We start from the raw sequence: 22,438 nt of genomic DNA, 5'->3' as shown, positions 1-22,438 counted from the left end.
AATCAAGCAAGCCAAACAACCAACAAACATATATCTGTAGAAGAAAGGCGGAGAGCTGAATTAATTCGTCACCGGAAGTCAGAATTAATAATCCTTCATTAGGATGCTGATCAGCAAAACATGGTAATTGTACTGTGTCCTAGATGACGCCACAGATGGCTTCCAGGGGTCGAGAATAGATGTAGACCGCCTGCCCCATGTAAAAAAGGTAAGAATTTGATAGCTTTTACCACAGTCTCTATAGAGGGACTGTGCTTTTACATGAACTGGGGTTTATCTTGTTTTTGTTTATTCTCGAAATATACAACTGGCTGCGTTTATTTTGTCATGTCTCGCACCCGAAGTTTCAATGCTGACTGTGTGGTTGTAAATGGATGAAACCCATTATCAACTGTTTGTGAACATTATGTGTTGGGTTTACTTCTGTTGAGGGATTCACACATTTCTATTGTCTCATAAATTGCTTCAGAAATTCGTTTTGATACTCTGATCTACCTCCATGCTCTGATCACATACTGCAAAACGCAACAAGTGAGCATCTTAATAATTCAGAGAATGATGCAGAAAGTATAATAGTATGTCTCCTGTAGAAGCGTGATCGCAGTGTGATATTGTTTTTTTTTAGAGAAAATGGAGATCTGTCGTTTTGCGGCAGTTTAATTTATGTACTATTACATACTCTGTCTTCATGAACGAGATATTAAAACATGAGCAATTAAAATTCCACTGTGAGTGATCACGCCAGCAAAGCAACAGACGAGACGTGACCTCTTGTAAACTTTTTCCGCATGCGACATGCGTAGATAAATTTATTACGTTCAAATTGGTTGCAAACGATTCACGTTGGATTCTATGATTCGCGACTTCTTTAACCAGAGTATTATCAAGTAATATGTATAGTATAGATAGATGAAGGTCTGAAACAGTGAACGGAACTTTCAGTATTCAATGACGAAATAAAATAAATTTCTTTCAATACATTTTCTGCATAAGGGTATTACGGAAGACGTCAGAATTTTTGAAATTAGAGGTTCAAAAACGACAAAACAAAACGTCGTCATATTTAGTTACTTCTTATAATCAGTGGTTCGCGACTCGATCTCGGGTTATGTCACATTTGTTGACTTCATGTATGATAGGCTCGTACAGAGCCCGAGAACGCAGTTCGCTCACCACGGTCAAAAGCCATTGCTATGTTTTACATATAGCAGTTCCATATAAAATAATGAGGTAAACTAAAAATGACTTTCGACGGACGTCCCACTTTCCGTGGCAAAAAGTTTAAATTTTTCGTCTAGAGCCTAAAAAAATGCTGCAGAACAATATACGTCTTCTAATCGCACAAATATAACAACACACGCTTACTGATTGCCGCATTTGACCAATTGGATAGGTAAGTATTTTCAAAACGAAATGAAAAAGACGAAATCTTTAAGACTGCTTGCTATAATTAGATAAATGTATGTTGTTAAATACATATAACACGATGTGTCTGATAACCAAACAGTTATAAAAAGAAGACTATACGACGAAATCCAGAAAATTTAATTTCTTCTGACCTAATTGACAATAATTTAAATACATAAAGGTAATTAATATGAATAGTAGTCTAAGTTTTGACTGATTTTGTGGAGGATTATTCAAGCGGGAGGAATTTGTCATAATCTCTTCCTTTTGCTGGTGTGTGTTATGCTACAATTATTTTAATGAGTTTGTGTCAGAGTTTTAGATAACACTAAATATTTGACATATGCATTTATGGCATTGGAGTAGTGCTAACAAACAAACCAACCAATAAAACAAACGACTACTAAACCAAACAAACAAACAAATCAAGCAAGCCATCAAACAAACAAACTCTATTGATGAGTTTCATGCATATATCCCGAGAAGACAGGTGGTATAGAACTGGATTAATTCGTCACCGGAACTCAGAATTAACTTGATAATCCCTCATTACGATGCTGGGCTATCCAGCAAAACATAGTAATTGTACTGCCACAGATGGCTTCCAGGGGTGGAGAATAGATGTACACCATCGGTCTTATGTACAAAAATAAACATTTGATAGCTTTTACATAAACTGGGGTTAATCGGGTAAAAAATTTTAATCGATTTTTGTTGAAAAAACAAATTTAAAATCTAAATTATAAGACCAAAAATGCGTTTTCCTGTCAGATGACAGATATAACAAAATATGAGGATACACTATAGTTTTAATGAATCACAACAGTCAGTGGGTAAACCTGTAATTATCTGCCTGTGTACAACTGTATTCAGAATGAGATCGTGTTTGCGCATCAAAGCGATCGATTAGCTGAAGTACTCCATATGAAGACAGCAGAAAATGCTATGCTATAATCTGTCACCAATATTTCGAGATCGTATCGCGGAATTATGGGAAGCAACTACAACTGACGACAGAATTTTAGTTTTTTGTTTGTTTTTGAACCCCTTATTTTAAGAATTTGACGTGTTCTGTAATACCTCTTTGTGGATTTACCAATTATTTCCTATTTTATTTCGTCACTGAATACTAAAATGTTCAGTTCCCTGTTTTGGACATTCACCCATCCATAGTCTGTACATATTAGTTGATTAATAATCTGGTGATTGAAGTCACGACTGGTGGGACCCAGCGTGAAATGTTTTGTAACCAATGCTCCGGGCTGGTTGTCTGAGACTTATGTGAAAACAATGCATTAGTCAATGCATCTCGCATGCGTAGACAAATACGACGTATGCTGGTGTGATCACTCACAATGGAATTTTAGTTGCTTTATGTTTTATGTTTCGTTTATGAAGACAGAGTATGTAATAATACATAAATTAATATTTCGCTAAATGACAGACGCTTTGTTAGTAGATTTGGACCTTTTGAATTTTATTTTTTATAAGCAAATTAAGGTCAAACTGATTTCTAAAAGAATTTTAGAAACGAAAAATATTGTGAATCCCTCGGAAGAGGTAAACCGAACATACAATGTTAACCCATATCACATGGCAGCTGATAATGTGTTTCATCCATTTAAAGAAGCAAGCAGAAAAAAGATCTCGTGGGTACAAAAAAATGTTGGGGGGGGGTCCTTCCCCTAAATCAAGCTGAAACGTTTGTGTTGTGTCACAGTTGAAGAGGTATGCCCGCCTTGCACCTCAAAATGCAGGAAATAGCGTTTCTGTGGGTCTACATTTAAACAAAAATTTGCATGCCGGACCCCTCTAGTAAGGTCAATCCTTCAGCACGACTACCCACTCAAACACTTCCATGTACCCTATAGCCCATAGCAACGTGAGGTGGGCGCAGAATGCAAGTAAGAGAGCGATATCGTAACTTTGATTTCCCGTATTCTACTAGTAGCTTATAATTGTAATTGTTTACAGGTGAATTGCGTTTCTGATAATTTGCGTTTATTTCGTCAGTTTGTTGAAACAAGTGCGCATTAATTTGCGTCGCATCACGTCATTTCGCTATGACCGGATTCATGGCGATGTATGCGATGGATAACCGATTGTAAATAACGTCTACTTTCAGGCTGATAACGCCTTGGATCTATATATCCCGGGGTGGGGTTGGGGGCAGCTACTTCCACATTAAGTGGGTAAGGGTGTGCAGCCCACCTCTCGTAAACTATACTCACTCCTAAACATTGTTTTTCTATTTATATACCCACTTCTAAACCCAAGTGTTTTTAGCGAAAAAAAAACACCCAGCTCACAACTTTCGCAACCAGTGAGCGCATCCGTGCGACACATTTTATTCAGCCTTTTCCATTATCCGGCTTTGAATATAAGAACCTGTGATAAAGTAAATAAATGATACACACTTCTTAACCAAAACATTGATAAATGACCACCCACTTCTAAACAAAAAAACGTGAAATGACATCCCAGTCGGGCGGCACATACCCGTATTGCACTTATATGGAAGTACCCTCCGGGCCATGTATACATCGCCCTAAATACCTTCTCCTGGACCATCCGCCATCGCATAGTATTCCGTTATGTTGAGACAAAAAAATAAGGAACGATCTTAGACAACAAAATACATGAAATATATCTCCGTTCATTGATGTTTACCTCCGACTGTTGTCACGGTGCAAACCCAAATTGAATGCAACTATTTTCGTAAGCATGTGGGCGGGAACAGGAAATGTACATTGCACAGTCCGTTAATCTAAACCGATACAGTTTGCGTATCATGGGTTGTTCAGGTCGTAATACGGCTCGGAACAATGCAACACTCCCACATTTGATGACGTCTAACTACATGTAGTGTAATAATTTTATGTCGGCTTTTGCTTCACAAATAATCACTGCTTCAAGATATCAGGGGTAAATTCTTCTCCTCGGGGTTCTCCACACGTGTCAGGGGGAATCTCGTCTCTGTCTCCATATCTCGTTCCCTTGAGGTGCGGGATCGGGGAAAGTCACTTTAGCCTTACAGTCAAATAGACACACACAACGAAATACGTTTCAACTCTCGTCTTAGTCGGTAATTCGAGCACTCTATAAGACACAGTGCCCTGGAGAAAAGTCCCCAAGACTATCGCAAGGCTGACCCAAGACTCTGTCCCTAGACTGCGTGCGTCTCAAGACTCTCCAAGACTGGACTCTAGACTGCGTCTCTCCTAGAGTGTACTCGCCAAGACCAACTCAAAACTCTCTTTATTCATTTTCAAAACTCTAACCAATTACAAAACAGTAAAAAGACTCTAGGGCGTAACCTTCAATCATAAAGCCAATCACACTAAGTACCGAATACGTCATAACTTTTGATTAATCGTTCACTACATTAATAACTACGGATACCAACTGTCAGAAATAGTAGTCTGAATAGCGACGTTTATCTCGTAATTAGTTCCAAATCACTGAGCCAAGTTCCGTCCAAAACTTCAAATAGGCCTAAACGATGACAGACATAACACAGCAATTCACTCGTAATCAGCTAATTAAGTCGATTAATAACAGATACGCAAAAACAAATTCATGACACATCCCTTCACCCAAACTGAGATTATGCCTCCCGGCATTGCACGTTCACAAATCAAAGATACCGTCCTCTACTCATCGTCATACAGGTTAAATACAATACAAAGAAAAGGTATAATTCAAAAAGAGTAAAACACACTAATTAATAAACTGATTATAAGTCTAAATACAATGGTTATAAAGTCTCAAATATCAACGGTTATAAATCAAAAAACAAGGGAAAGGCTACCAATCGACTCACTTTTCTCAAAACGGTCCGCTGAGGTAACCCTTCGCTGCACTGTCTCTCGTTACTAAGGTTACAAACTCTATATCAAAAGGTCAAAAAAACTAAGGCGTGGCGGTGTAACCAAGCGATCGGCCAATCGCGGCCGTCGACAGCACGATCACGTGATTACCAGGGATGCGTCTCTCGGTTAAAGCATTGCAAAGCGGTAACTAATAAACAATGAATAAAAAGCTATTAATCAAACTCCTGTCATATACGCTTATAAACTTCAACTGAACTCACAAGTCGTTAATCTAAACAAAAGTCATACGGCGTGGAAACGGAATGAAAAGACAAAGCTATCTTAAGACGGGCTAAAACGATAGACACTAGTAAGTTACATATAATCCTGTCAATCATGAACAAAAGCTTGCGTTATCAAACAATACGTATATAAGCGCACCATACTCTCATTCCAAAAAGACATTAAAAAACGTTAGAAGTATTCCGAAAACAACACGAAAACAAAAACAACTCTTAAAACGTCGATATCTCTGTACTCGACACATCTCAAAACTCTTAAAACTCGTGGGGGCATCATTCCTCCCATCATATTCCATACTCATAAACTCATTAAAACACCATCAAACTTCACAAAACTCAAAACACTGTGTTGCAAATACTTGTCCACTGAGGCGCGCGTAAATCGTTATAAAGGACCTCGCACGTCACTAAATATCAGTTCAAAACAAAAATATGGGCGCTTACATACATACAATTCAACATCACGAAAAAAACGTTAAGAAAAACCGATAGGAAAAGCAAGCAATACATTACATTACTGAACAATAGGGTTAGGATTCTGAAAAAAAAAGAGTTTAACGTCTTGAGTTACACAGTGTCAGTTACAGTGTCCAGCGAGCGATTCTCTATACAAATAGCTAAAGTTCTAATCAAAGTCTATAAGCGTCTCCTCTTGTCAACGCGTTAGTCCGGTCGTTCTTTATCATCTTCTTGTCTTTAATGTCGTTCAATTCTTGATTATACTGTCCTATCGATACTCGTCCTTCGTAAGGGGTTCCGAAGTCTTCATCTCTTCAGCGTTGTACATCGGTGCCATGCTGTTAACGGTGTTAGTCGTCAAGCGCGGTTTTGTCTTTGTGGTCGAGCTGTTAGTTCGGTTCGCAAGAAAGACACACCTTCGCCATTTCACTTTTCTTCACAGGATGTCAATGTGTGTTAAACACCTGCCCGGGATCTCCACTCACGTATCAGGGGTAAATTCTTCTCCTCGGGGTTCTCCACACGTGCCAGGGGGGAATCTCGTCTCTGTTTCCATATCTCGTTCCCTTGAGGTGCGGGATCGGGGAAAGTCACTTTAGCCTTACAGTCAAATAGACACACACAACGAAATACGTTTCAACTCTCGTCTTAGTCGGTAATTCGAGCACTCTATAAGACACAGTGCCCTGGGGAAAAGTCCCCAAGACTATCGCAAGGCTGACCCAAGACTCTGTCCCTAGACTGCGTGCGTCTCAAGACTCTCCAAGACTGGACTCTAGACTGTGTCTCTCCTAGTGTACTCGCCAAGACCAACTCAAAACTCTCTTTATTCATTTTCAAAACTCTAACCAATTACAAAATAGTAAAAAGACTCTAGGGCGTAACCTTCAATCATAAAGCCAATCACACTAAGTACTGAATACGTCATATCTTTTGATTAATCATTCACTACATTAATAACTACGGATACCAACTGTCAGAAATAGTAGTCTGAATAGCGACGGTTATCTCGTAATTAGTTCCAAATCACTGAGCCAAGTTCCGTCCAAAACTTCAAATAGGCCTAAACGATGACAGACATAACACAGCAATTCACTCGTAATCAGCTAATTAAGTCGATTTACAGATACGCAAAAACAAATTCATGACAAAGAACCGGATCGCGGCAAGTTTTATTTGACAAACATCTGTCTTGTGACTTGCTAGTGTGAAGAATCGTTAATTTGTGATATTTCCAATAATAATAAAAAAACAAATTTGGTACTAATAGTCAATTGAATTGTGTCAAGTCACTGACGGAATAACGAAGATTAAATCAAAACAGTTGTCCCGCTATGCGCACTCGAATTCCGTGCAATGACACGCGTGTGATACGTCGCGTGGGACCAATACGGCGGCTTGTGACACTTAAAGTACTGAATTCCCCTACATCAGTGAAATACCACCAACCCTTTGCTATATTGATCTACTTCAGACTGATAGTAAACAATTTCCCAAATTTATTATTAGTATGCATTTTTTAAGACACAATATAAAATGAAGATTAAACTATATAACTGCTCTCAGCGCATAGCCTTTAACCTACCGGACAGTAGTGCACGCAGTGCGCAGTGCACGAACACATCATTTCCTGAGCTGTACGCTTGTACAAGTTTCAATTCGATATCGTCACAATAACATTATAATTGAAAGTAAAAGTCACTATATGATGGAAATAACAATCAACAAATAAAATGTGCAATTTTACTAAGTACAATATTATTATCATTAACGTTAATGTCGAGTATTATACGTCAAAATCAACAATAAACGCTATAGTATATGACATATTAACATTATTATAACAGTAATACGCTTAAATGCTTATTATTTTTTAAGGGTCAAGTGAGTAGACCAGATCATTCTATCATATTAAAATAACACCTAGTTAATTTTATATATAGTTAATATTATGATATATGTTATATTAGGCATATCTAGATTCTAAAATAAGACTCTTATAACTGTACATTAAATGATTTCAATGATTGAACATTACTCGAATGATCAAAGACCAAACCGCGACCACGGATCGATACTTTGATTGAGTGATATCATCTCGAGATAAATGGGTCTTAATTTTGGTTACTCCGATTGTTTCAGTTAAATCATAGATACTGTCTCTGATTAAATCACAGTCCCCCTAGAGGGATTTTTCCCTACAGTATGATATTTAACGGAACGGGGGACTAACATAACATACGCAAATAAACAGTGTGTCGACATAACAGAGTTAATCAACGTTTGTAGAACGACAATAAACAATTCAGTATAAATGAATTATGACTGACACATGACAGTTGCGAATACGGTAACAGGATTAACATAATAATAAGGAGTGGGTTTCCAAATGCCACTTCTAATTATATTTATTCGTGTAGTCATTTCACTAGATGATGCTGAGGTTGATGTACATTACCCTGGCCTTAGTGGCAGCGAGTGAACTGTCTATCCAGGTAAAATATCTTTCAAGAAATGTATATTATTATTTTTTTTCAATACTTTTCGACTTCTACTTTTGCGGTGTGTATGTGAGTTTATACAACTAAGCAAATAATCACAACAGAGATTATATATATCATAAACATTGTTGGCTCATGTAAGGTTTTTTGGATTCCTTGTAGGAAGACCCGTATAACAGAGGTGAGTAATACCACAAGTTAAATCACAATATACAATACTGTTATTTGTGATACACTTAAACCACGACTTGTTTAGCATATGTTTCTGAAGAAACAGTTTTGCGTTTCATAGAGACGTGAGGCGAACAACTGCGCTTTTGTGATTTTAATTTCAGATATTTGGAGATCGCAAAAAGTCACGACGAAATTGTTTACTAATAATAAGTGCTAATAAGTTCGATAATTATTACAATATTTCTGTGACTGTCTTAGCAATTGTCACAGACGGTGTTTGCTATATTAAATAAGGCATATCTTACGAAAATTTACAGAACATGTCATTACATCCACAATCCCAAAAGTTACAACGTGTTGAACGAACATTTAAATCTGCACATACCTATGTGAGTTGAAGTGTAGACGTCGATGGTTATTAGTTCACTCGGGAATTGAACGCAATTGCTATGCACCATTTCAAAATGACGAGAGATAGGTCAAGTTGTTGTCAGAAACGATTGTCTAATCATTGACGAACATTTCTGTATGCTTTTTTATCGCCATGAATGAACTGCCCCGTATTGCGTAATTTGCGAAACAACAAACCAAATAGCGCCGTTCATGGGACGAACATGTATAATTTTCAATATCATGAAGTATCTAGATTTTGTCTACATTCTCTGGGTTTTACTATGGTGGCAATACCACTGATGGGTGGGATCATTGGTCTCTACAAAATCGAGCTCTCTATCACAGAGACCTCAAGAAATCCCCCGTTAACCTCACCATTGCATCAGTGACCTGGCATCCTTCAAATTATTATCAGCATTGGCTGTAATCAACAGAAACCCGTGAAACAACACAATAAGTGTCATTACCAATCAATCACAAGCTTGGGTATTTCGCCTAATCCGTTCTTGTATAAAATAAATACAATGGCCGTACGATGTAATAATGACGTTGGTAGCGTCCAATAGGCCGAATGTGCTCAAGCGATTTTAAACTTTCCTAGTTAGTTCCAGAAGCAGCGAATATACTCAGTTGCATCTCCTGGTATCAAGTAGTGCAGATATTAATATACACCCGCAACCCATACTTTGGTTGCTTGGTTGGTTGGTGATCAGTGTTTTGAACACAACTTTGTTTCTCCCCTACGAAAATAGTCCTGCTCAAATAAGGGGAACATCATAACATTATAGTTAATAGTTATTCAGGGTTGCAGTGTTTTGGGGATATTACTAATAATTCGTATGAAAAAGAATTAATCATTGACCTCTAACTAGTACTACCCAGCTCTGAATCCTTCCAACAACTACCATATAAATACACCGTGTAGTTAGGAAGAGATGACACCAACTCCAAGCTACTTATTTATTCCACCCGTTTCACAACTGCTTATAATTTAGATCCAAATCGCACGCGTGCACTTAAATATGTTATTCTAGATAGAACGTGCGTATACATTTGGAGCAGTGTTTTATTATTCATCCTGCCTCACATACTAGATATGGAATCAACAAACGAAAGAACGAGAAGCGGCAATGCATATAAAAAACACGCAATTTTCAAACGAAACATTATTTTAAATATCCAATGTAATATACATGGCATCAGAGCAGCTGTTTATCTGTGACGTATTCAACACGTGTTACCGGATCAGTGATGGATTGTGTGATATATGGATTAATGTAAAATAATATAATCATATTTATATGCAGGTGTCCAGAGACCTAATCATGACGTCATTGGTATGAAATAATTTTATTTTCTATAATAAATATTAATATATGAAATGAATTGAATGCTCCTCCAACAGAACCGAGTAAATAATTTGCATACACAATTTCTTGGTGACTGGTTATATTACATTATACAAATTGCACGGTACGGTACGTGTTTGTTTTAGATTTTATTTTACTAATCTTCCAGCTTGTGACGAAAACGAAGTCAGTTTCAAAGGTCATTGTTATATGTTTTCCACGGACAAGGAAACGGGGTTAAGAGCAACAACAATTTGCGAAAGACTCGGCTCTGCATTGGTCACGATATCGTCCAAAGAAGAATTCGAATTTTTGAAGAACACAATTACCGGTGACTCTCGACTGAATGGGATGAATTACTTGACTGGTGCCCGCAAAATACGAAAAAAATGGAGATGGTTATCAGGTGGTAAAATTGGGAGTTGCTGGGCCCCGGGCAAACCTGAAATTCGGAGAAACCGTAACTGTGCGTGCATGTCGCCCTCACATAACTATGATATGATTAATTTGAAGTGCGCTCAATTACAAAGATACATTTGTGAGAAAGGTGCGTACATGGTTTTGTTTCTATTTTCCTGATTCTCTGATTTGCCCTGTTACATTACTTTACTTTAATTTACATACGCTTGTGGAGTTTATAGGAGAATGAGGTTACCTTTTTCCTCAACTACCTCCTGGTCACCCTTGGGGAAGGTGTAGTACCTGTCAGCTTTGGGTGCCAACTTCCCACATGATAAGTTTGGTTGACGTCAGTAAGGGCATACGGTCATAAAAACCTTGCACCAACTCAACCTCATATGTGAGGTATACCTGATAATGGCAACGTTTACGTTTATTTAAATTTGTATATATTTGTCCTGGGTAAGATTTTAAACTACATCCGGTTGTGGAGTCTATGTCCTGCCAATTACAAAGTTTGAAGGTGACTTGCAATGGCGTATTGTACATGGTGGTTACGCTACCACCGGTTTTTTTTTATGCGTGCTAATTTCACTGATTCGCATAGATGTCCACTTTGCGGTGATTATGACTCGTTGTCGCATGTTTTTTTCTGAAGTGTCAGGCAATTGGCGCCCTCTGTCGTCTCATTAAACGTATAGCGTCCGGGCTCCTGCAGCCAGATATGTCAGCTCCACCGTGGTGGTTTGTAGCGTTACCACCTAATCACTACCGCAAGTTTTACTCTCACCAATGCGAGAATATTTTTTATGTTTATAATATGTCATGCAAAAATCTCCATCCACATGAGTCGTCGTAACAAATGCGATGGAAATGATTCCACCAGTCTACTTGAAAACTTCAAAAACCGTATTACCAGTAGAATCGAATCAGAATGTGATTTTTATAAACTTTCAGACAAGTCACAGCAATTATGGGCTTGCAATGACGCACTTTGCTCACTAAATAATGGATCACTTCAATTCAATTGGTGAACACTTCATTTCTCTCTCATCTCGGTCATGACTGGCCTGTTAATTTGCCCGTGAATCAAAAATCACTTTAATTTACTTTATTTTATTTTCATTTAAATTTATTTAAATTTTACCACAGAATTTTCCGCGCTAAGTAGAGACCAAATTCCAAAAGGTACGTCCAACATATTATTTAGTGTTCAGTTTTTGTGTTATGACTATTTTGTATATAGATCCATAGCGCCCTCTTGTGTGCTGGCACAGCTGTAGCGGAAATGATCAAGATGTTTGTTGTATTGTATACACGAGACGACTAAACGGCCAAACATTGGTGTAGCTGTGAACTATCTGCTTTATATCTTGAATTATTGAATGAAAGAAAATGTTTACTCATATGCAAAATGTACCACCGACTATTTGGCGGAAAATATAGTATAAATACATCACGCACAAATATCCCGTATGTTTCAACAGGAGGCTGTATGTGTATGGTACGTGGTGACCCCCACTATATGACCTGCGATGGAAAGCGACATAACTTTCAGGGAAACTGTACTTACACAACGTTTCTTGACCAATTGCACTCCAATCAACCGTACTTCAAAGTGATGGCCAAGAATGAACACAACCCCCAAAATTCCAGAAAGGTGACCTACCAGAAAACAATTACGGTGGAGTTGTTTCACCCAGACTTCAAAACAAGCCATAGCGTTGTATTATTCAGAAACCACACAATATATGTAAGTTAACTCACGCTAGTCCGCTAATATATAGAAGAGTTTTACGGAATGTACGCGTGTATGAAATTATATTTCGTAAAAAGAACAATTTCACGAACCGAAACATATAACATTTGGCTACCACGTGACTAGCATACAATTTCTTAACTTCATATCGCCGTGTATGTTTTTAACAGCTTGACGGAGTTTCAGTAACCCCACCTTCAAATCCCGAGGAAGGTTTGATCATATCGTATTTTGGTAGACACATATTGCTTGAAACATCATTCGGGTTTTGGGTTACTTGGGACTTCAGGCATCGTACTGAAATGAGGGCGCCACCAGAGTATGAGAATAACATCGGAGGCATGTGCGGCAATTGTGATGGCAATCCCGACAATGACTACTTCAGTCCCGATGGAAGTCTGGCCAAATCGTCTAAAGAGTATGGAAACAGTTGGAAAACGAGTATAAGGTAAATGCACTAGAATAGCGGAAACTTATTAAACTGTGATATAAGAGATCCGTTCCAAAATGATGGTGTTTTGCTCCGGGGCACTGAGGTGTAGTACTCATTGCCAAGTAGTACTCTGCTTTTTTAAGGTAGCAAGAAAACCATAGAACTGGCCGTATTTCTTCAAAGCTATATTCATGGTGTGTCATAATAATGAATACAATAAAAGGTAAAGAAATAAAATGTTTCATAGTATTTCAATCCATGTCAATTTGATATTTATTCACCGTGACGTTATCAACTTACTGTTTTACAGTTGCCCGGATGTTTATGAAGAAGAACAGGAATGTGACAATGACATTCAGAACCTCTACACGGGGAGCGACCAATGTGGTCTGATAAAGGATACAACGGGACCCTTTGCTGAATGTATTGCTGAACTTGATTCCGAAACCGTAGATGGATTCTTCAAAGATTGCATCTATGATATGTGTTACATCGGTGGAAACGACACTCTATGTGACAGCATTGAATCCATGTACGATGAATGCATGTACATTGGTGTACAGGTTTCGACGTTCAGGACTACTACGTTTTGTCGTAAGTGTTAATTAACATATTATTGCAATGTGCATAATATTACTTAGTAATTGCTTAGTGCAACAATAGAAGTACCACCTATTCACATTAACTCATCGGCCAGATATACTGGTGAGCTGAAACTGTGTTTGTTGTTGTTTGCAGCACTCGACTGTCCAAACAACAGTCGATACACCCCCAGCGCATCTCCCTGTGAGAAAACCTGTGTTGAGCCGTCAGCCGCTGACTTCTGTCCTGAACTAAACACGGAGATGTGTGAATGCATAGATGGATATGTCCGTAGCGGCGTTGATTGTGTTCGTTCAACTGATTGTGGTTGCCGTGGAGCTGATAACATATATCGTCTGGTTAGTATATTGACTTGATGTCATTGAGACATCTTTGGGCTTGTTGTACCTCTAGTAGGGCTGCGCGGGTGAACGACGTTGACTCATGAGAAATATCAAATTCAGTTAACACAAAGTATACCAGAAAAAACACACATTGTACAGCATAGATCTTAGAATAGACGCATATGGTCTCCGTGGTCTCATTTTGTCTTGCAAATAGTGTTCCACTTTCTACCAACGCCTAATTTTGTCCTGATCAATGCAATCATAGCATTCTGAACATTCGGACGCAATGGTGAGGCACTCACTCACTAATGCTCAGTTGCCGACTTGGCATGTAGGGCAGCACCAAGGCTTCTTCACTCCCGGGCTAGCTTCTGTATGGTTGTCCAAGTGTTTTGAAAGGTCCGCAGCTCCGCTTCCATAGGTCGTCGCCCTGTGATGATGGCTTCCATGCTGTCCTGGTCACAGCGAGCGAGCAATTGCTGGTTGTGGATAGTTTCAGGTCAGCACATCTGCAGGATCCTACTGAGGTTATTGGTGTGGGTAGTTTATTGAGGTCAATTTCCGTCATCCTCTAGCGTTGTGATCCGTACAGCAAGCTGGAGAATGCGTAGCTTTGGTGCAGTCTTTGTTTGGTCTTGGTGTTGTACTCGGATGACTTATACACATTGTTCAGCATTCTGAAGGCATTACGTCCATTGCTGAGGCTGTTTTGATGGAGTTGCCTGCTCCACCGTTATGCTTGACCATGCTCCCAAGGTACTAGGTGAATTATTCTGTCGTCGGTAGGTCTTCCTCTTTCAACCTGACAGTTGAGGGTTTCTTGACGTTGAACAAAATCACCATCGTCTGGTCGTATTTTGTTCGTGTTGGTTCGTTGGCGAGACCGTCAGCAGAGTCCAGGTCTTCGAGGGTTGAGAAGGGGGTAAACCAGATGCATTTAAAGTTCCTGTAAAAACTTTTAATGATATGTCAAATTGGTGAGACAGAATGAACCCTATTTGCGGAGACACACACAAGTCACAGAACTCACTCTCAACGAGATCCCGTGCAGTTTCTTGTATTAATATGTAATTGCCATTACAAATATAACAAGACTATACATTCTTCAAATGACCCGCTATTACAAGAAACATTAATATTTGCCTGTGCTTCACCACAATGTTATATCACTAAGTATGTGCATATTCAATTATTGTAATTGACCTACTCAGTACAACTGCACCTCAATATATGACTCAGCACATTACTTTGCCACAACACTCATAGTACTGCCTCGATGTATATCACCATTAGAGAGGCGAGACATGGAAAAACTCCAACTGCACTGAGACGTGTACCTGCACAGAGGGAGGTATTGTATGTGAAGAGGTCATATGTGACGTCAATTCATTGTGTTCACCTGTTGACGGCGTGTACACTTGTGTGTGCTCACCAGGTTACTCTGGTGATGGGATTACGTGTACTTGTAAGTATGTTGTTCATTCTCAAACAATATTCAGTATACTTTAAAAAACATTTACATGTAAAACGGTCTGGTGTCGGTAGAGTTTCGTAACATTTTGGCAATCAAAGCACTTCTCGAGATGTGAGTACATTGATGGCATAATTGTGCAATATCCATTTTAATTATTTTGAGTAGATTTTGTGCTGAATTTATGTGGCGCGGAAATAAATAAAAAAAAAGTTTAAGGTACAAGCGACTTTTTTTACCAGACATTAAAACCGTATTTTATAGTGTGTCGTTGGTATAAAAAAATATTTTACAAAAAAATGTTTTTCTTTCTGGATTTAATCTGAGCTTTATCACATTCAATCAATTGAATCTCTGTTAAATTTGTAAGCTATTAATGGTGAGGCATTGAAATAGTATTTGTAGAGGCATATCGCATGTAGCCACAACAACGCCATATTCCGCATGAAACATGCGTTCAAAAAGGCGATCACGGAGTGTGCCTCGCTGCTGCATGAATAGTGTGAAGTAAATGGCATGCCTGATTTTAATTACAGTCATCAACAATTGTGAGTTATGAAGTTTGGACAATTCTTTAAATTAAACTTATTATTTTATTTTATTTCTAAACTGAAGTGAATGATGCGTGCCCCGCCGGAGGTATGTATTTAGTTGTCTATTTCAAATATTTATTATGATGAAAATAATGCATGAGTTGTAAATTTCATAAATACATACGTTTAATTACCAAAATCGTCACAAGTGGGCCTAACTGTAGGCATAAATTATTTCTGATCCTTGTTGTTTTGATAATATTACTAAATATTCTACAATTCTGATTATCATATTATAAACGACAGCTATTTCATCTGGATGTTCTCTTATTGGCGGCCTTTGCAAAACCTCATGCGACGAAAATGTTGACCATTTGGCAATGAACAAACTGTTATGTCCTGGTGACTGTTTCTGCTGTCACCAATCGACTGGTAAGTCAGAATCAGAGCTAAATAATTGTATTTACTAAAGTGTTCTGCTGAGACGTAAATGTATAAATTGTACTGAATCTCGTGTCAATAAATGTTGCCGATGTTTAACATCGACCATTACGTTCGTCCGAGATTAGTTGTTTTAGCTCGTTCTCATAATAGAATTGAGGGAATTTATTGTTGTGAAGACAAATAATAACTAACTACTCAGTACAACACACTTCGAATGCGATCGCCGTAAGGTTCAGGCTTGAATTTTGGGAAAAAAAATTAAAAAGGCTTATACCTAAGGTTTGTACACAGTACACATTTACCGTGCGACAGAAGTGCTACGAATATTGACCCGGGATATATTATTGTGTGAAAATCAAATAATGACAATTTTGAATAACATTATTTCAGATCTCTGTTCGACCTCTCATTTTGGCGGATATTGTTATCCCGATTGCCAGGAATCTATGGTTGCTCTGGAAAACGCAGCATTTTGTGAAAGCCGCAAGTGTTGTAAACCCAGACGTGAGTTCTTCGAATAGTTAAATATACCCCAGTGTCATTGTGAAATATAATACTTTCCATCCTTTTATCTACAGTTAAATATACCCCAGTGTCATTGTGAAATATTATACTTTCCATCCTGGTATCTACATTCGTGTACATCAGAACCTTAGATCCACGAGAGTATTACTGATCGCTCTCCATTAGGCTATTTCGAAGCGGCCGTTTATTCGGTGTTATTTGCTTACTTTACTTCCTATGTCGACAGCAACTATGAGGCTGTTTCGAAAATCATTTGCCAAAAATTTGACGTTGCATATCATGATATTCCATACTTTACAGTTCTTTGTATTACGTTATTGGACATGTGTATTTCCTTTAGGGTTGTGAATTTGTGCAATATTTTATTTTGACATTATAATATTTTTTTCTTCTAATTAGGTATTCCAGGTTTAGGGTGTAAGTATCACATATGTTGTTTAATTCGACGTCGATATCTACCTATCCATATGTTCTATTTACGTTTACATATTTAAGACATTATGAATGTATTCTGCATTCACAGATTACAACCCAGATCCTGTCGAAGTCAATGGAGGTGAGTGTAATAAACCAACGGGGCGTTAATACTGTGCGTGTGATTTTTCAGCGATAAAGTGCACACATACCATAACTCATCGAACGTTTTGGTAAATTTTGTAACAATCTACAAGCATATTGGTATCTATAAAAATAGGAACCATGTCGTATGACTATTATCATTATATTATTTTCTGCCTACTTTTTTTTCAGTTACCATAACACCAGCAATGCTGGAAAAAAGTAAGTATCCAATATATTACCATTTTGGGAAAGTTTGTGGAAATAATTATGCAGGTCTCAATGCACTTTTATGCGCCATTTGAAAATTAAATTTGTACAGAAGTTGGGATTGGACAGCAATAATAGAAATTTGTTTTTACTCTGATTGTTCTTTGTTGTTTTTTTTCAATATAAAACGTAATTGAATAAACCAAATAAAGCGATTTATTAAAACATTGTGATGTTTTTTTGTTTGTTTTTTATAATAATGTCTTTTGTTTTCTATTTGTCTAATTGCGTCTGAAATGTTTGTGAATGTGATAATCGTATACATAATTTCCAGATTCCTCACAGACAAGACCGGTCCTTGGAATCGGTAAGTGCTACGTAAGGATATATGTATTATATATTATTATATATTAATTTCTCTTGCAACACTCTGTAATATATAGAAATAGTTTTATTATGGATGTTTATTTTCTATAGGTTAAGTGTGCATACACATATAATAATAGCATAACAATAGTTACTTTATGATATAATATCTATTCTTAATATGTGTGTATCTGATTGTTTTGTAAATGTAATATTTATATACACTCTTTCCAGACTCGTCAAAGACAAGACCAGACACTGGAACTGGTGAGTGATACACCAAAGTTTACGAAAATTATTTTTTCCTAGCATTACAGTATTTGACGTGTTTTCAAAAGTTATTTTCAAACCAAGTCCATACAATGTTTTTTTCTTTAATTTTATTTAAACATCATCTCACTTTTTGTTTATTCTTTAATGCCTTATTCAGATACTCCCGTGTATTCAGAACTTGCTATCACATTAAGTCAATCACAAAATATTAAGATACTGAAACATTGTTTCCCTCTTTCACATTAAAGTATTCAATTATTATGAGCACTTACGTAATTTTCATTATCCTCGTAACCATGAGCAACCGTAGATGGCACACCAACTGAAGGTAAGAACAAAGAAACAAACAAACTGTATGTACATCACGTGGGCGAATCATAATTCCAAACGAAGTAGTATCATTTCTAAGCAACACTGTAGTATGTACGTTTCTGAACTTTCTTATGTTCCTATTTGATATATTGTACGTAATATTTTTTTTCAGATGAGTATGTACTTTTCGGTACAACATATGGAGGTATCTAAAACATTTTTACATATATTTATGTTCTATCTATCACAACACTACAGTCGTATCCCCGCATCGTGTTCGATATAGACTTTGTGGAACCTTCACAACACGTATAAACAGATTTTTTATACTAAATTACCTTTTGAATATTAAGCAATTTCAATTTAAAGCATAATTAATATGTTACACAGAACAATAGTATGAAATATCGATTATTGATTGTTTTTATATTTCTACCGTACAGGATTTAAAGTTCCGAACTATATAGGCGGCGGTGAGTGATGTTTTTTTATTATTTAAAGGAAACACCAATCCAAACAACATAATACCCCTAAAGAAAAAGCCCCACAAATGTAGTAGAATGTAATTTACATATAATAAAAGATGAAATAATTTTCTCGATTTCTGAAAACAGATGTTATGATATCATACTTTATCCATAATCCTTTGCTTGAGAATCAACATGGCTGACTACATAATATCGATGAAAAGTTGAATATCTAGAGAATGAAAACAGATATAAAAAATTGTAAATTGCATTCTCCTATATTTGTGAAGCTTTTTCTGTAGGGGTCATTATGTTGTTTGGATTGATGTTTCCTTTAACACTAGTCCTTAAACTCCAATGTCCGCCGAGATCTCGATGAGACTGAGAGAGCACCGATATTTGCTTTTGCCCATCAGAATAGTGTTGTATTCTCCTTGTCCCGCGTTCCGTGTTTCTCTCTTCTGTGTAAGAATTATATTCAGGTAGTGAAGGAAATGAAAGGAGATGATGAACACTATTTGAATTGCAAACAATAGGTCTCGTGGCTCTCGCACACAACGAGATTTGGCGGTCATTTCAATTCAAGGTGTTCTTGTTTGACTGTTTATAAAATGTGCAGATGGGCAAATTGTTATACGCACACATGCCTTAATAATATTTTTTGTTTTGTTCACACAGGTGATGGTGGCGGTAAGTTAAATGCAGATAGTATATTACATAGAACTACAGTGAAATTCAACTTGTTACTCATATTGTTTTGATTCAAATCGCAAATTATACAGGACCTGGTGGCCAGGGTGATCCTATAATAAAAACCGGTGATGGGTTCAGGTTTAAGTTCATTGGCGATGCGTGCCGGTATATCTTGTTTCAAGAAGACTCCGATGACCCGAGTTACAGAGTTGTCACTCATCACTTCGGTGGATCAATATTTGGGAAGGAGGCTTACTTCATTGGAAGTGTCACTGTAGATTACGGAGGGCAGCGATTACAGCTTCTTGAAGGGAATAACATCAAAGTAAGCCACCTTTATTAATATTGTGATTAGATTTTTCTAGAGATTCCTACTACGAGAATATACGATTTCAACTTTACTATTAATTTCCCGCATTTTTTCCGATTTTTGGAACATTTTATACAACCAATGGGTCATACAGTCTATCAAATATGTCATAGCACTTTATCAAATGCATTAATGAGCCCAGAATTTTATAGGGAATGACTTACCTTGACATACAGCAATTTGATTGGTAGATATAAAAGGATTGAAGGAAGTGTTACATATCCGGTATACAATTTGACCATGCCTATGGCGGGTGCCGCGTGTTAAGCAGAAGGTGCAATATTTTTTTAACATCGTATTTGCTCTGATCGTTTTCTTAGACTGTTTGACCATAATTCGATATCTGAGTTTGTGGGTTGTTTTTCAGTAATTTGTGTTCTTGGAATGGTAAATAATCTTTCGTAACTACGAGTATGAATACCATTTTGGTTTATGCTAATTTTACGTTTTAGGTCAATGAAAAAGACGTAACATCTCAGATATCAACTAACAGCACTGTATTTGGAGACTTCGCTCTTAAATGGAATAACCGACGCAGGAAGTTTATGACAGCAGATGTCGGACCAGGGTGCTTTGCAGTTATATGGAACGGTCACGAAGGTCACGTGAATGTCTACCCTAGTGCTGATCTCTCTGGGAAAGTGACAGGCATTCTGGGGAACTTCAATGGGAAAAAAGAAGATGACCTCCAGTTCCAGGAAAGTGGGAAATGGCATACTTTGCCCCTCTTGGCGACCAAGAAAGACATGGCACGGTTTTCCAGAGGATGGCGTCTTGATTTGAATAGGTTCGTTTGCAAGTTTCATATTATATCGCCGTATCCCTGAACTAATAGAAAGAATTGTGCGTCCATGTCTATGAGATGACGGTGTTTACCGGATCGTGTTGTTCTGAGTGTCTCGCTACTTGAATAGTCATGTTAGTCTATTCATTGGTGACGACAAACAAAAACATATAACGTATTCACACTTATAGCTTTATATCTAATATATGTTGCCAACTAAGTAACCGCATTGAGATTGATTGGTACGTGAAAACTGTGTAATCAGTGTATTTTCGAAACAAAAACTAGTCAAATTGTTACTACTGGAATTATATCAAACATATAATATGGTATTCTAGGTATGAAATTATCAAGATACAGAGAAATGAAAAACGGGGTCATATTCGTGAATCAAATTCTTTTATGAAAACCATTCGAGAATACATTAATAATTGTTCGTCTAAGGCGCCATTTTTTTTGGAGAACCCTTAACTCCATATGAATGAATAGACGCGTAGCTATGTCTCCAGTCTCCAGTTCCACGGACACATTATTGTTTCAATATATGAATAGCGCGGTCGCCCACCCTAAACAAAATGACAGTTACGGTGGTTGCCCCTACAATCAAGCTGAAACCCTCAAAATTCACGTGATAGAGTTTCAGAAGGTTTAGATTTCAGACCCCCCCCCCCCCCCCATGCAAAATTACGTGCCGATGCCTCTGCAGCTGCAGTTCTCGAATTGTCCAAGATACTAACACGTCACATCTTTGGGCACATATATAACCCAAGCTTTGGTAAATATTTTGTTTTGAAGTTGGGAAGACGGAGACAATGATCTTATTTATGCCTAACTTCCGCCGGTATTACCGCTTGTCATACAATATTCGCTGACTAGAACTGTCATAAGACTAAACATATATTTTTATTTCAAATTTACAGCTGCTGAGATTTAATTTAAAGAAGATATATATCACCATATAGGTGGGTTGGGAGTAGGTGAAGCGAATACTAGTACATAATTACCTATTCCTAATAATAGTATGTTCCATTACATTTACATAATCATGAATGTGCAAAATACAATAATGTAATTTCTTATAATTAATACAAATGTTATTTCTGTGTCGGCTATACGGATTATGCATTGTCAAAGACCAACTATATTTGGAAAATGTCCGAATTAATTTGTGAAAGATATATGCCATTGTATTCTGAGAATATAATATAATATGTATTCAAATCTCTATTGAATAAAGTTCATTTCCGGTAAAAATTAAATGCTTTTAGGAATAGTTTCTGCTGACCAGAATGTATGAATTATTTTCTACAAAGAGGAATAATTATTTGAGTTTGATTTTAGCCGTATACTCTACGTGGTAAACAGATTTAATTCGCAATTAAACGACGCAATTAACGGTAAATTGTTGTTTGTATCATTTGCACCATTAATTTCCAAATATCATGGTTACATAGGGCCTGGGAACAGTGAACACAATGGCGGATTTTTGTATTTTTTAACTTGACAAATCGGCAC

General features: G+C 37.3%; 1 protein-coding gene across 2 annotated transcripts; it reads left to right on the top strand.

The window, feature by feature from the left end:
* Positions 1–138: 138 nt before the first annotated feature.
* LOC100370059 (von Willebrand factor-like) lies at positions 139–22,182 on the top strand. 2 transcript variants are annotated; one of them, XM_085495649.1, is made up of 26 exons: positions 139–208; positions 8,401–8,475; positions 8,644–8,662; positions 10,356–10,385; positions 10,567–10,944; positions 11,949–11,984; positions 12,284–12,549; positions 12,726–13,003; positions 13,299–13,582; positions 13,727–13,929; positions 15,211–15,382; positions 16,004–16,027; positions 16,228–16,353; positions 16,756–16,869; positions 17,290–17,307; positions 17,414–17,446; positions 17,641–17,670; positions 17,993–18,025; positions 18,259–18,291; positions 18,608–18,625; positions 18,782–18,814; positions 19,053–19,082; positions 19,755–19,766; positions 19,859–20,094; positions 20,592–20,926; positions 21,844–22,182. In XM_085495649.1, the coding sequence occupies exons 2-26, from the start codon at positions 8,413–8,415 to the stop codon at positions 21,848–21,850; spliced, it is 2,811 nt and encodes a 936-aa protein (XP_085351775.1). In that variant the 5' UTR covers positions 139–208; positions 8,401–8,412; the 3' UTR covers positions 21,851–22,182. The 2 variants fall into 2 exon arrangements, with proteins under 2 accessions (XP_085351775.1, XP_077864770.2); XM_078008644.2 differs by lacking the exon at positions 18,608–18,625.
* Positions 22,183–22,438: the final 256 nt, after the last annotated feature.

The sequence above is a fragment of the Saccoglossus kowalevskii genome, chromosome 22, assembly GCF_978046115.1.
Source record: "Saccoglossus kowalevskii chromosome 22, keSacKowa6.1, whole genome shotgun sequence".
Classification (NCBI taxonomy): domain Eukaryota; kingdom Metazoa; phylum Hemichordata; class Enteropneusta; family Harrimaniidae; genus Saccoglossus; species Saccoglossus kowalevskii.
The sequence above is the reverse complement of the archived record's forward strand: the minus strand, read 5'-3'. Positions and strand labels throughout refer to the sequence as shown.

Coding starts and splice junctions, on each gene's coding strand:
- LOC100370059 (XM_085495649.1), top strand. CDS start 8,413: ATGATGCTGAGGTTGATGTACATTACCCTGGCCTTAGTGGCAGCGAGT. Junction 13,930..15,210: donor CTGATAACATATATCGTCTG/GTTAGTATATTG, acceptor TATCACCATTAG/AGAGGCGAGACATGGAAAAA. Junction 17,671..17,992: donor ACCAGCAATGCTGGAAAAAA/GTAAGTATCCAA, acceptor CATAATTTCCAG/ATTCCTCACAGACAAGACCG.